The 13127-nt window shown below is 47.1% G+C and overlaps 1 protein-coding gene and 1 long non-coding RNA gene across 3 annotated transcripts in view; both read right to left on the bottom strand.

Moving 5' to 3' along the window:
- The window catches only part of LOC111139764 (zinc finger protein 84), a 128048-nt gene that overhangs the window by 13778 nt on the left and 101143 nt on the right, over nucleotides 1-13127 (bottom strand). The window contains exon 1 of one of the 2 annotated variants that reach the window (XM_022492136.1): nucleotides 2836-2968. In XM_022492136.1, coding sequence (XP_022347844.1) covers nucleotides 2836-2850 — 15 coding nt within the window. In that variant the 5' untranslated portion in view covers nucleotides 2851-2968. Of the gene's footprint in view, nucleotides 1-2835 lie in introns of those variants that run through there. The other variant, XM_022492134.1, reaches the window with a different exon arrangement.
- On the bottom strand, nucleotides 2907-9967 carry LOC111139772. Its single transcript, XR_002640109.1, has 3 exons — nucleotides 9324-9967; nucleotides 8842-8960; nucleotides 2907-3029 (listed from the first exon to the last, which is right to left on the bottom strand). It is a non-coding gene; the product is annotated as an uncharacterized LOC111139772 (long non-coding RNA).

Here is a 13127-nt window from a genome sequence, read left to right as displayed (position 1 = left end):
CTGCCTTCAGCTCAGGGCATGATCCTGGAGTCCTGGGATCGAGTCCCACGTCAGGCTCTTTGCTAAGGGGCGAGTCCGCTTCTCCCTCCCCCTCTCCCTCTGCCCCTCTTCCCAGCTCACGCACTCATGCTCTCTCTCTCTCAAATAAATAACATCTTAAAAAAAAAAATGGAGGGGGCGCCTGGGTGGCTCAGTGGGTTAAAGCCTCTGCCTTCGGCTCAGGTCATGATCCCAGGGTCCTGGGATCGAGCCCCGCATCGGGCTCTCTGCTCAGCAGGGAGCCTGCTTCCTCCTCTCTCTCTCTCTGCCTCCCTCTCTGCCTACTTGTAATATCTGTCTGTCAAATAAATAAATAAAAATCTTAAAAAAAAATGGGGGCACCTGTGTGGCTCAGTGGGTTAAGTCCCTGCCTTCAGCTGGGGTCATGGTCTCAGGGTCCTGGGATCGAGCCCCGCATTAGGCCCTCTGCTAGGCAGGGAGCCTGCTTCCTCCTCTCTCTCTGCCTGCCTCTCTGTCTACTTGTGATCTCTGTCTGTCAAGTAAATTTAAAAAAAAAAAAAAGAAAAGAAAAGAAAAAAACGGGCTAGGAAAAAAGACCCAACAGGTTAAGAGGGTCTTAAGAGAGCAGATCAACCAATTACACTGTATGAACTTTACCCAGATTCTGATCCAAACTTCAAACGATTTGCGGTTTTATAAGACAACTGGAATTTTGAACACTGACTCTGGTGATGTTAGGAAGCTGCTGGACAGCGGGCTGCACTTGCAATTAACCTCCTAAACAAGGTGTTAAGTGAAAGAAACAAAACACAAGTTACTATACACTACAGCAGACGGCCCCAAACTGCAGTGTTAAAGGAACACTAGAAAGAGAAGGACAGAAATGGTTACAACAAAAGTCAGGGTCCCAGTTCTGTGTGAGGAGGAAGAGGCTGTGATTGGCACAGAAAGGGCCTCATCTGGGCTGGGAATGTTCTACTTCTTCTTCCTCTTCTTCTTCTTTTTTTTAAATTTTACTTATTTATTTGTCAGAAGAGAGTTAGAGAGAGCACACACAAGCAGGCAGAGTGGCAGGGAGAGGCAGCGAGAGAAGCCGGCTCCCCACCGAGCAAGGAGCCCGATGCGGAACTCGATCTCAGGACCCTGGGATCATGACCCAAGCCGAAGGCAGCAGCTTAGCCAACTGAGCCACCCAGGCGTCCCGGAATGTTCTACTTCTTGACCTGAATGGTGGCTTCATGCATATGCACTTGGTAATAATTCACTGAACTGTACTTTTACATTTTAGGTACTTTTCCATATATGAATTCTGCTTTACAATTAAAGAGGTACTTAAATACATAATTATGATTACTAAGTGCTTCGGTATTTTCCTCTTGGGTCACATTCTGTGGAAAACTAGGAAAAATGACTGTAATACCCATGGATTTACCACGTTTCTCTGAGGACATTACCCACACTATATCATTTATTCAAAGATTTCATCAAAGCATGACCAAGAAATATTTACTTTCTATGAAGAACTAATTTACTTTTACCCCACAGAAATATTCTTATTTCTTTATTACAACAGCTAAAAATTAGAAAATCAAGTTTGCAGCTCAAATTCATTAATTATGTAGGACACTATGGTTTATAAAAATTCGGGGGGGGGGCACCAGGGTGGCTCAGTGGGTTAAGCCTCTGCCTTCGGCTCAGGTCATGATCCCAGGGTCCTGGGATCGAGCCCCGCATCGGGCTCTCTGCTCAGTGGGGAGCCTGCTTCCCTCCTCTCTCTCTGCCTGCCTCTCTGCCTACTTGTGATCTCTGTCTGTCAAATAAATAAATAAAATCTTAAAAAAAAAAAAAAAATTCAGGGGGTGCCTGGGTGGCTCAGTCTACGAAGCATCTGACCCTTGATTCTGGCTCAGGTCATGATCTCAGGGTTGTGCTATCGAGCCTGTTGGGCTCTGTACTGGGTGCAGAATCTGTTTAAGATTTCCTCCTCTCCTGTGTAAATCTGGCGATTCACAGACCTGTACCCCTGGGGCTAATAATACATTATATGTTAATAAGAAGATAAAAAATTGTTAAAAAAAAAAAAGAGAGAAAGGTTTCCTCTTCTGTCTGTCCTTCCTCCACCTGCTCGTGCGGCCCCCCCACACTCTCTCCCTAACAAAACAAAAAATTCAAATCATAAGACCTTCTCAAGTTCCTATTGTTAGTAAAGTTGCCCCTTGAAAGGGCGTCTGGGTGGCTCAGTCGGATAAGCGTCTCTCTTCCGCTCAGGTAGTGATCCCAGGGTGCTGGGATCAAGCCCCGCACTGGGCTCCCTGCTCAGTGGGAAGCCTGCTTCTCCCTCTGCCTCTGCCACTCCCCCTGCTTGTGTTCTCTCTCAAATAAATAAATAAAATCTAAAAAAAAAAGTTGGCCTTTGAACACCATAGGTGTGCACTGGGCAGGTCCACTCACGTGTGAATTTTTTCAATACAATTATAGTACTATAAATGTATTTTTTTTCCCTTTGATTTTAATAACATTTTCTTTTCTCTAACTTTATCATAAAACACAGTATATAATACACATACAAAACAGGTATTAATCACCCGTTACTAGTAAGGCTTCCGGTCAACAGCAGGCTGTGAGTGAAGGTTGGGGGAGTCAAAAGTTACACATGGCTTTTCCCCGTGCAGGAAGCCTGCGCCCCTGACCCCACCACTGCTCTAGTTCTGCCCCAACCCAGGTCTTCTATGCTGAGGCTCTTTTCCCATGACCTCTCGACTACTTACACTTGTTTCCCTAGAAGACAGAGCCACCCCTTCCAGTCCCTGGAAAACAAAGCAGCAGTCACCTCACCTGTAACATGGTCATTTTCTGTTGCGAGATGAGTAGCTCTGAGCCCTGCTGCACCCTGAGCCTCTTCGGCTTTGGCCCCGAACTCTGCCAGGCCGTGGCTGCGCCTCTCACACCGGGAGCGGGGTCCTGGCTGCGGGAGCTCCTTCCTCACACCGCATGGGCAGGCCTTCCTGTGGGTGACCGGGATCTGCGGACTTAGAAACGACACACTCTGAGGCGTAGACTCAGGCTGCACCTACGATCTCTTCCCCGCTTGCTAGGAACCTGGCGTTCACGATCATCTGCGGTTCTGAGTGATGGACACGGGGCTACCCAGGGTAAGAACAGGATATGGTGCAGAAGAATGGAAAGCTGTGACAGCCAGATCCAGAAATACCAGACGTAAAGAACTTCTGCTAACCACTCACTGCTCACTCCGGACACTGCGGCATCAACTGCTCTCACAGGTGTAAAGAAGTACAACTCTATTTCAGACAGATGGGAATTTGGAGAGCTTAACTGATTTGTATTAAAACAGACTTGAGGGGTGCCTGTGTGGCTCAGTGGGTTGGGCCTCTGCCTTCAGCTCAGGTCATGATCCCGGGGTCCTGGGATCGAGCCCCGCATTGGGCTCTCTGTTCAGCCGGGAGCCTGCTTCCCCCTCCCCCTCTGCCTGCCTCTCTGCCTACTTGTGATCTCTCTCTCCCTGTCAAATAAATAAATAAATAAAATCTTAAAAAAAAAAAAGACTAGAATTTCAACCAACTGTTCCCACCACTGGCTACATGGCTTTGGGCAAAACCAGACAAACTTCTATCTTTACCAGGCAGAGAAAGTCTTCCACAACCCCCTCAATTTACATCAGCCAGTTCTAGCAACTTCTGATGGAAGCATGTTAAATCTCCCAATGAGATTACAGATTGGTAAATTTTACCTTGTAATCATATTAATATTTGCATTCAATGTTTAAAGGCATATTGTTCAACATACAGAGGTTGTGTATTTCTGGAAGATTATGCTTTAATCATGGTGTAATGGCCCTCCTTATGCCAAATGCTCCTTTCTTAGCTTTTAAGCCTCATTTTTTTACTTGTTAAAATTGTGAGGATAAAGTGGACCTTTGGGTCCACTTAACAGTGGGATTCTGAGGGAGAAATGAAATAATAAATGGAAAGTGAGTATTCCTTATAGTAACAAAGGACAACATGTGAATTCTCTCTGAGCACTTTATAATTTGACCCTCACACACAAGCCGAGGAGGCATTTAACAGAACCTCCAGGTTACCGAACGCGAGCGGTCTTCGAAGGGACTCACGGCGGCCAAGCAGCAGGACCGCAGCATCGCATCTCCTCCGTCCTGCGCTTAAGGCGCTCCCTGCTCGAAGGACGGCATGTGCGTGTTTGCACAGACACACGCTGTACATCCTCGAGTTAGTGCTCATCTCCGCGCACACGTCCAGCCACCACGTTTCCACAGGAACACACACGAGCGGCCTGCTGCCCCCAATTCATACTAACAGACACCACCTAAAGGAACAAGCGCTTCTTCCCTTTCGTGTCTTTCTGCGATTCAAACTTCAGCACCAGCTCAGAAATACTGAGGTTTCTCCGAGTTACACGAGAAACAATGCCTTTAGATAGTGAAAATACACCTATCTTAGAAGAGAAGCTGACACGTAAGCACTACGCAGGTATTAGCCATAATTATGACTGCAGCAGTGAGACATGATGGCAAAATTCAGCAACATATACAAGCCAAGTAAGAAACTATGACCTCCATTACCACACCCAGACAACCAATCTTAAGGGATAGGGAAACTGTTTGCATCTATTTATTTATTTATTTGACAGAGAGAGACACAGCGAGAGAGAACACAAGCGGGGGGAGTGGGAGAAGGAGAAGCAGGCTCCCCACTGAGCATGGAACCTGATGCAGAGCTTGATCCCAGGACACAGGGATCATGACCTGAGCCGAAGGCAGACGCTTAACGACTGAGCCACCCAGGTGCCCTCTGTTTGGATATTTTTAGCAAAAATGTATATGGGAAATAAAATCTACTCTCAAAGAAAAAACCACAGAGGTGCCTGGGTGTTTCAGTGGGTTAAGCCCCTGCCTTTGGCTCAGGTCATGATCTCTGCTGAGCAGGGAGCCTGCTTCCCCCTCTCCCTCTGCCTACTTGTGATCTCTCTGTGTCAAATAAATAAATAAAATCTTAAAAAAAGAAAAGAAAAAAAACACAGAAATTATGTACGACTACCTTCGGACAAGAAACATGTAAGACCCATTGGAAAGAAATTGAAACAACCAATGGGAACTATAGAAAGAGGCTTCATACTGGCACAATCTGGTCTTGCTCTGGGATAGGAAGACTTCCCAGTGAAGTAATTTAGCCCCAAATTATTTATATCTTTAGTTGACTCCAACCATAATCTCAAAAAGGTTTTCTTTAAGAAGCAATTCTAAAGTTCATCTGGAAGAAAAATGTTCAGGAAGAGCTTGGCCACTTTTAGAAATACACAGTAACTGGGGCACCTGGGCGGCTCACCTGGTTAAGCGACTGTCTCTTCATTTTGGCTCAGGCTGTGATCTCAAGAGTCAGGCTCTGCTCTGCGCTCAGCAGGGAGTCTGCTGGAAGAGTCTCCCTCTTCCCCTCCCCCAACACACATGCACACTCCCAAATAACATAAATCTTTTTTAAAAATTACAAAATAATGAATGTGAACAGGTCCACATAATATTAACGGGTACAAATAATTAAAAACTTTTGACACTGTCTCCATAAGACATGCAGATGCATGAAGCATTACAGCTCAAATATGTAGAAATTTAACAGACAATAAATGTAGCATTTCTTTTTTTTTTTTTAAGATATTATTTATTTGAGACAGTGCACACAAGTAGGGGGAGGGGCAGAGGGAGAGGGAGAAGCAGACTCCCCCCAGGCGGGAAGCCTGATGCGGGACTCAATCCCGGGACCCTGGGATGAAGACCTGAGCTGAAAGCAGACACTTAATGGACAGAGCCCCCCAGGCACCCCAAATGTGGCATTTCAAAGCCATGAATAAAACTGGCTTGTTTAATGAACAGAAGTGATTAACATTTAAAAGAAAATAAGGCTAGGGGCGCCTGGGTGGCTCAGTGGGTTAAGGCCTCTGCCTTCGGCTCAGGTCATGATCCCAGGATCCTGGGATCGAGCCCCACATCGGGCTCTCTGCTCCGCAGGGAGCCTGCTTCCTCCTCCCTCTCTCTTGCCTGCCTCTCTGCCTACTTGTGACCTCTGTCTGTCAAATAAATAAATAAAATCTTAAGGAAAAAAAAATCTTAAAAAAAAAAAGAAAACATAAATGCATTAAACAGGGCTTTTCTGTGTACCTTTGCCCAGCAAATAATAGTCTACCTTAGCTTCCTAAAAATGGAGAATTTGATAAAATGACTCTACCTGGCAAATGATATTTAAAAAAAAATGAAATAAAAAATAAATAAATAAATAAATAAATAAATAAATAAAAGAAAATAAGGCTAGTTTTGTCTCTCACATTACAACAAACTAATTCCATATGGATTTTCATTTAAACCACAATGCCTTAAGAAAACAGAAGTGAGGCACCCTGATGTTTATAGCAGCAATGTCCACAATAGCCAAACTATGGAAAGAACCTAGATGTCCATCAGCAGATGAATGGGTAAAGAAGATGTGGTATATATACACAATGGAATACTATGCAGCCATCAAAAAAAACCCATGAAATCTTGCCATTTGCAATGACATGTATTATGCTAAGTGAAATTACGTCAATCAGAGAAAGACAATTATCATGTGATCTCCCTGATATGTAAAATCTGAGAAACAAGACAGAGGATCATAGCAGAAGAGAGAAAAAAATGAAACAGGACGAAACCAAAAAGGGAGACAAACCACAAGAGACTCTTAATGTCAGCAAACAAACTGAGGGTTGCTAGAGGGGAGGGGGGTATGAGGGATGGGGTGGCTGGGGTATGGACACAGGGGAGGGTATGTGTTTTGGGGACCGCTGGGTGTTAAGACTGATGAATCAAGGTCGCCTGGGTGGCTCAGTGGGTTAAAGCCTCAACCTTCGGCTCGGGTCATGATCTTGGGGTCCTGGGTCAAGCCCCGCATCAGGCTCTCTGCTCAGCAGGGAGCCTGCTTCCTCCTCTCTCTCTCTGCCTGCCTCTCTGCCTACTTGTGATCTCTGTCAAATAAATAAATAAAATCTTAAAAAAAAAAAGACTGATGAATCACAGACCTGTACCCCTGACACAAATAATACATTATATGTTAATTAAAAAGGGGGGGTGGGTGGGAGTGCGCCTGGGTGGCTCAGTCAGTTGTACATCTGCCTTGGGCTCAGGTCATGATCCCAGGGTCCTGGGATGGAGTCCTGCAGCAAGATTCCTGCTTGGTGGGGCGTCTGCTTCTCCCTCTCCCTCGCTGCTCTCCCTGCTTGTACTCTTTCAAATAAATAAATAAAATCTTTTTTTTTTTTAATGTGAAAAAAGTCTTTAAAAAAAGAAACCCCACAGTATTTGTGAAATTTGGGGGGAAATTTCCCTATACATAATGCAAAGGCAAGAACCATAATTAAAAGAAAAAGTCAATAAATTAAACTATTAAAATATGTAGGGGCACCTGGGTGGCTCAGTGGGTTACAATGATCCCAGGGTCCTGGGATCCAGCCCCGCATCGGGCTCTCTGCTCAGCAGGGAGCCTGCCTCCACCTCTCTCTCTGCCTGCCTCTCTGCCTACTTGTGATGTCTGTCAAATAAATAAAAATTTTTAAAAATCTTAAAAAAAAAAGGTTGGGGCACCTGGGTGGCTAAGTGGATTAAGCCTCTGCCTTCAGCTCAGGTCATGATCTCAGGGTCCTGGGATTGAGCCCCATGTCGGACTCTCTGCTCGGCGGGGAGCCTGCTTCCCCCTCTCTCTCTGCCTGCCTCTCTGCCTACTTGTGATCTCTCTCTGTCAAATAAATAAAATCTTTAAAAAAAAAAAAAAGGAAAAACCTTTGTGTGGTCGGAAAAAAAAAAAAGTCAAATCCACACAACCGCCCCCTGTATACACACACCGCAAACCAGGAAAATATAATGACAATAAATGTCATTTGCTTTGCATTATACTTTCACTTCATTTCACATAATAAACATTCTGGCACCGTGACAAATAAAACTATGTTTATCATGTAAACCATTTCCTTAAATTCACAGTGTCATTTTAAAATTTCCTTTGTGGGGCACCTGGGTGGCTCAGTGGGTTAAGCCTCTGCCTTCAGCTCAGGTCATGATCCCAGGGTTCTGGGATCGAGCCCCGCATTGGGCTCTCTGCTCGGCAGGGAGCCTGCTTCCTCCTCTCTCTCTCTCTGCCTGCCTCTCTGCTTACTTGTGATCTCTCTCTGTCAAATAAATAAAATCTTTAAAAAAAAATAAAAAATAAAAATAAAATTTCCTTTGTAATTGTTGTCAAAGGCTACTCAGTGAAGTTTACTTAGGTTTCAACGAAAACTTACCAAGAGTAGAAAACTCATCAGATCAAAATGACGTGGACTTAAGGGGCACCTGCGGGGGCAGTGAGTTAAGCGTCCAACTCTTGCCTCAGCTCAGGTCACGATCTTGGGATCCTGGGATTGAGCCCTGCATTAGGCATGCTCAGTGGGGAGTCTGCTTGAGTCTCTCTCTCTCCTTCTCCCCCTGTCCCTTCCCCACTCCCTCTCAAAGGAAAAAAACCAGGTGTAGACTTGTTATAGAAAACACATGGAGCTGAGAATTTCAAGTGAACAAGTGTGACAAGTCCTCAGTGTGGTGGTATTATTTCTAACGACATTTGTTACTCAGAAAAATGTAGACTCAACCTCACTCTGAATTTAAACAAATACATTTCTGAAAATTGAAAGTTTTGACAAGTTTTTCCTGAGCTGTTTTATATGGCTCCCACGTGTCCTCTCGGCAAACGGAAGCCTAAACCCTTCTCTGCACAACTGGCCCAATTTAACCAGACTGCTAGTGTTATATACCTTGGCAGCTTCCTGCATACCGCGCAGCTCTCTCTGTGACAGCTCTCACGTGTGTCTCCAGAACAAAGGGACAATCGTCACCATCGCGTAGTTCCACTTAACATCAGGTTCTGAAGGAACTTCAGGGGGAAGGTAGAGAATAATAAAAAATAACATTTATTACTTACTATGACAGATGTATTAGACATCATACTGTTTGTTGTTTTTTTAACGATTATTTATTTGACAGAGAGAGACAAAGAGAGAAGGAACACAAGCAGGGGAAGCGGGAGAGGGAGAAGGAGACTTCCCGACGAGCAGGAGTCCAACAGGGGGCTCGGTCCCAGGACCCTGAGATCATGACCTGAGTGGAAGGCAGATGCTTAACCCACTGAGCTACCCAGGCACCCTGTTTGGGGTTTTTTTCTTAATGCATCCAGTACCCATTACAGAAAGTCCTAAGGCTCAGAGGTTCAGCAACTTGCCCAACATCGATGACATACCTATGAAGTGGCAGATCCAGCCCACTGGCCCCACTCGGTGTCCCCGAAGGCCTGCAGTCACAGCCCCTCAACAAAAGTGGGGGGTGAGGGTGGGCAAAGGCCTCATTCCAATACTGGCGCCATTCAGTCCCCTGTCCAGAAATAACGCCACCACGGCAAACTAAGGATAAAAACAAAAGAAAGGAGGGCACTTGGATGGCTCAGCTGATTAAGTAAGTGCCCGACTCCCGCTCTCGGCTCAGGTCTGGATCTCAGGGTCATGGATTCAGGCCTCGCATTGGGAAAAACAAACCAAAAACAAACAAAACAAAAGGAAGATAAGTTCTCAGGGGCCAGCTGAAAAAACTACCCCCACGGAACAAAACAGTCTACCTTAACAAAAGATACCTGTAATATAACCTAATGGCTTCAAACAGCATACTCCCAATTTTGCTTTGTTAAAGAAATATAAATAAGATGTACTAAATTATACATACATCAACTGACTACAAGAAGTTTATCAAAACATTAACAGTGACTGTCTCCTGTTGATGGGATCATGAAAGGTTTTCATTTGAGTCTATTTATCTAGTCGCTCCAAACTGACAACGAACACATTTTAAATTCATAAAAGGGGCGCCTGGGTGGCTCAGTGGGTTAAGCCTCTGCCTTCAGCTTGGGTCATGATCTCTGCTCAGCAGGGAGCCTGCTTTACCCTCTGCCTGCCTCTCTGCCTACTTGTGATCTCTCTCTCTGTCACATAAATTAAAATCTTTAAAAAATAAAAAAATGGCTTACTTATAAAAAAAAAAACTTAGAAAAAAGTATGAACATTATCTTTTTAAATGTAAAGCGCTTAACCCAAGAACACAGTTCAGTTCACCACCACACAGTTGAAACAAACAACAAATAATTAAAATAACTACAAGTGTTAATGACAGCAAAAAGCACCAGAACTGAGAGAAAGAAAGGAAAGAAGGAAGGAAGGAAGGAAGGAAAAAAGAAAGAAATCCTTTCCTGGCACTCCCTCATTTTCAGGAGATAAACGTGAGACCCAGAAACCGTGAGTGGAGGGTCCAAAGTGGCAGAGGTGGCCCACAAGCAGAGAGAGAGAACTTCAAGCCTCAGCAGCCAGCTGTTGCCGAAAACTACTTGGGTTTTTTTCCCTCTGGCTTTGAGTTTTTTGTTTTAGTAGAGAAGCCTTTAAAAACAAATCTACAGGGGCGCCTGGGTGGCTCAGTGGATTGGGGCCTCTGCTTTCGGCTCGGGTCATGGTCCCCCATCGAGCCTCGCTTACGGCTCTCTGCTCAGCAGGGAGCCTGCTTCCCCCTCTCTCTCTGCCTGCCTCTCTGCCTGCTTGTGATCTCTGTCTGTCAAATAAATAAATAAAATCTTTAAAAAAAAAAAACAAATCTACATAAAAAAATAAAAATAAATAAAAATAAATAAATTAAAAAAAAAAAAAAAAACTCTACAGATAAGAGGCAGAGCCAGCCTGGTGAAGCCAAACTGGAGGGGGGGACGGGAGGCACAGCAGGGAAATCACCCTGACAGCAGGAGCCCTTGACCCTCTGCGCAGCCAGGGTGGGGGGGGGGGGGCGGGAGAGCAGGAGGTTCCAGAGATGCCAGACCCTCTGCACAGCCTAGGGGATGGGTGGAGGTAGAGGGGTCCCAGCGAGCTCAGACCCTCTGCCCACCCCGGGTTGGGGGGAGGGTGTCCCAGCCCCGCGGGGCGCACGTGCCCCGGGCTCTCAGCCCCCAGACAGCCACGGATGCCCGGCGGGGACACTCTTTAAGGCCTGACCCACAAACGCGAGCATCCCCGGCACTGGCGCAGACCCCACGGCCCCTCACTCATCCCGCGCCCCTACGCGCGGCCCCCGAACCACGAACCCCCGCGCGCCCACGCGCCGGCGCCCACAGGCCTCCAAGCCTGCAGGCCACACACGACCCCCAGGCTCTCCCAGCGAGACCCCCGCACGCCTCCCACCCGCCCGCCCGGAGGAAATTCGCCCCCAAACACCCGCGAACGCCAGCACCGACCCCAGGACTCCGTCGGCGGACGCGCAGGCCCAGGCACCACGTGACCCGCCCCAGCACCCCCAGACTCGCCGCCGCCCCGCCCCCGGCCTGCCTGCACCCCCGGCCTGCACGTCGCCCTGGCCCGCGGGCCTCGTGCGGTGCCCCTGCGTCGGCGGGATCCCGGCGGGACTGCTGCGGAGCCGGGGAGCGCGCGCACGGACATGCGGGCGCGCGCGCAGAGACGCCCACACTCGCCTCTCTCTGGGCGGCGAAGGACAAAGAAGGGGCGCAACCCGAAAGCGTCAGGGGCCCTGCGAGTGGAGTACGCGTGCGCGAGAGAAAGACGCCTTCATTTTTTTCTTTTTCTTTCTTTTTTTTTTTTGATCAGCTTAACGGCAGGAAGTTGCCTTTGAACTACATTTCCCAGAAGGCTCCGTGGCACGTAGATGTCCGTGCGTCTGGGGAGCGCGGGTCATCTGGAGACGCAACCGCGACCCCCGCCCAGGAGCGAGCAGCGTGTGCGCCTATCAGGGAGAAACGTGGAGGATAAGGATTTCAAAAGACCAGAAATAGAAATCCACCAACATGTTAAAGAAATGAAAAAAAAAAAAAAAAAAAGACAACTGGCTTAAGATTTCAACTGAGGAAATAAAAAGATGTATGAGTATATTTATGTTAAGTTGATAGGAATTAAGAGGAAAAAGTAAAGAGGATCCATAATTCGAGAGCGGTGGGGGAAAGTTATAAACAAATCACTACCTTATTGTAAGGGCCAACTTAGCCAGAGGGAGCCATTTTGTTGTTTATGCAGTAAACTTAGACTGACCCTGCCCCTCCCAGAGGAACTTACTTAAAAGCATGTCCAAGAAACCAGACCCAGGTAGCAAAGCCCAGATACAAGGGTGGGTCAGGCCAGGTGGAGATATCCAATCAGTGGGGCGGGCATACTGTCTCCCTAGCTACCAAGAAGAGTGGGCCCCGCCTTATGCCAATTCTGACCAAGGTGATAGGCCAGTTCAAATATCTACTAGGGTAAATTGAAATTCAATTGGCCACCCCTGTGTGACCTAACATGACTGTGCACTTTTCTCTGTGTGCTGCAATCTCATTGGCCACCTGTGTGTGGCCAGGCTCAATCACATGGCCTTTGCTCTATAAAAGTTAGTCTGTGAGGCTGGGAGGGGGTCTCCTCTTTGTAAGAGACGGCCCGACCAGTCGGTTTGATTCTCGATGCTTGGCGCGAAGTAAAGCTTTGCTTGACCTTCGCTTTGTATCAGTCTCGCTCCTTTGATCATGGACCCATTATTGGGGGACCTATCATTGGGGGCTCATCTGGGATCAACCCACGAGAACTGAGGCAGCATCAGAATTTCTGGGAAAAGCCTCCAGGGGTAAGATCTCAGGATCCTGTCTGTCTGGTTACGGAGCTCCAGCGTACAGCCCAACGGGGAAAAGCTGGAGGCAGCAATGCTCCCCAGGGGTGGAGTGGATGCGGGGACGCCCCATTCCTCCACTGGTAAATTGTCAGGGGGTTCGAGTCCCCCTGGGCGATAAGGGGGTACGAGTCCCCCTGGGCGGTCAGGAGATCAAGAAAGTCCCCATCGGTGGCAGGTTCTGGGTAAGGACCACTGGGCCTGCGGTTGTATTTGTCTTGTCCTTTTGTTGTCTGTTGTGTTGTTTGTTGTGTTTGCAGGGGACCGAGAAAGTCCCCACCAGCAGCAGGCTCTGGAAGAGGATGGCTGGGCCTGCGGTTGTTTTTGTCTTGTCTTTTTGTTGTCTGTTGTGTTGTTGATTGTGTTTGGA

Source organism: Enhydra lutris, unplaced genomic scaffold (assembly GCF_002288905.1).
Source record: "Enhydra lutris kenyoni isolate GAN:26980312 unplaced genomic scaffold, ASM228890v2 scaffoldscaffold117, whole genome shotgun sequence".
Lineage (NCBI taxonomy): Eukaryota > Metazoa > Chordata > Mammalia > Carnivora > Mustelidae > Enhydra > Enhydra lutris.
This window is presented reverse-complemented; position numbering and strand designations above follow the sequence as displayed.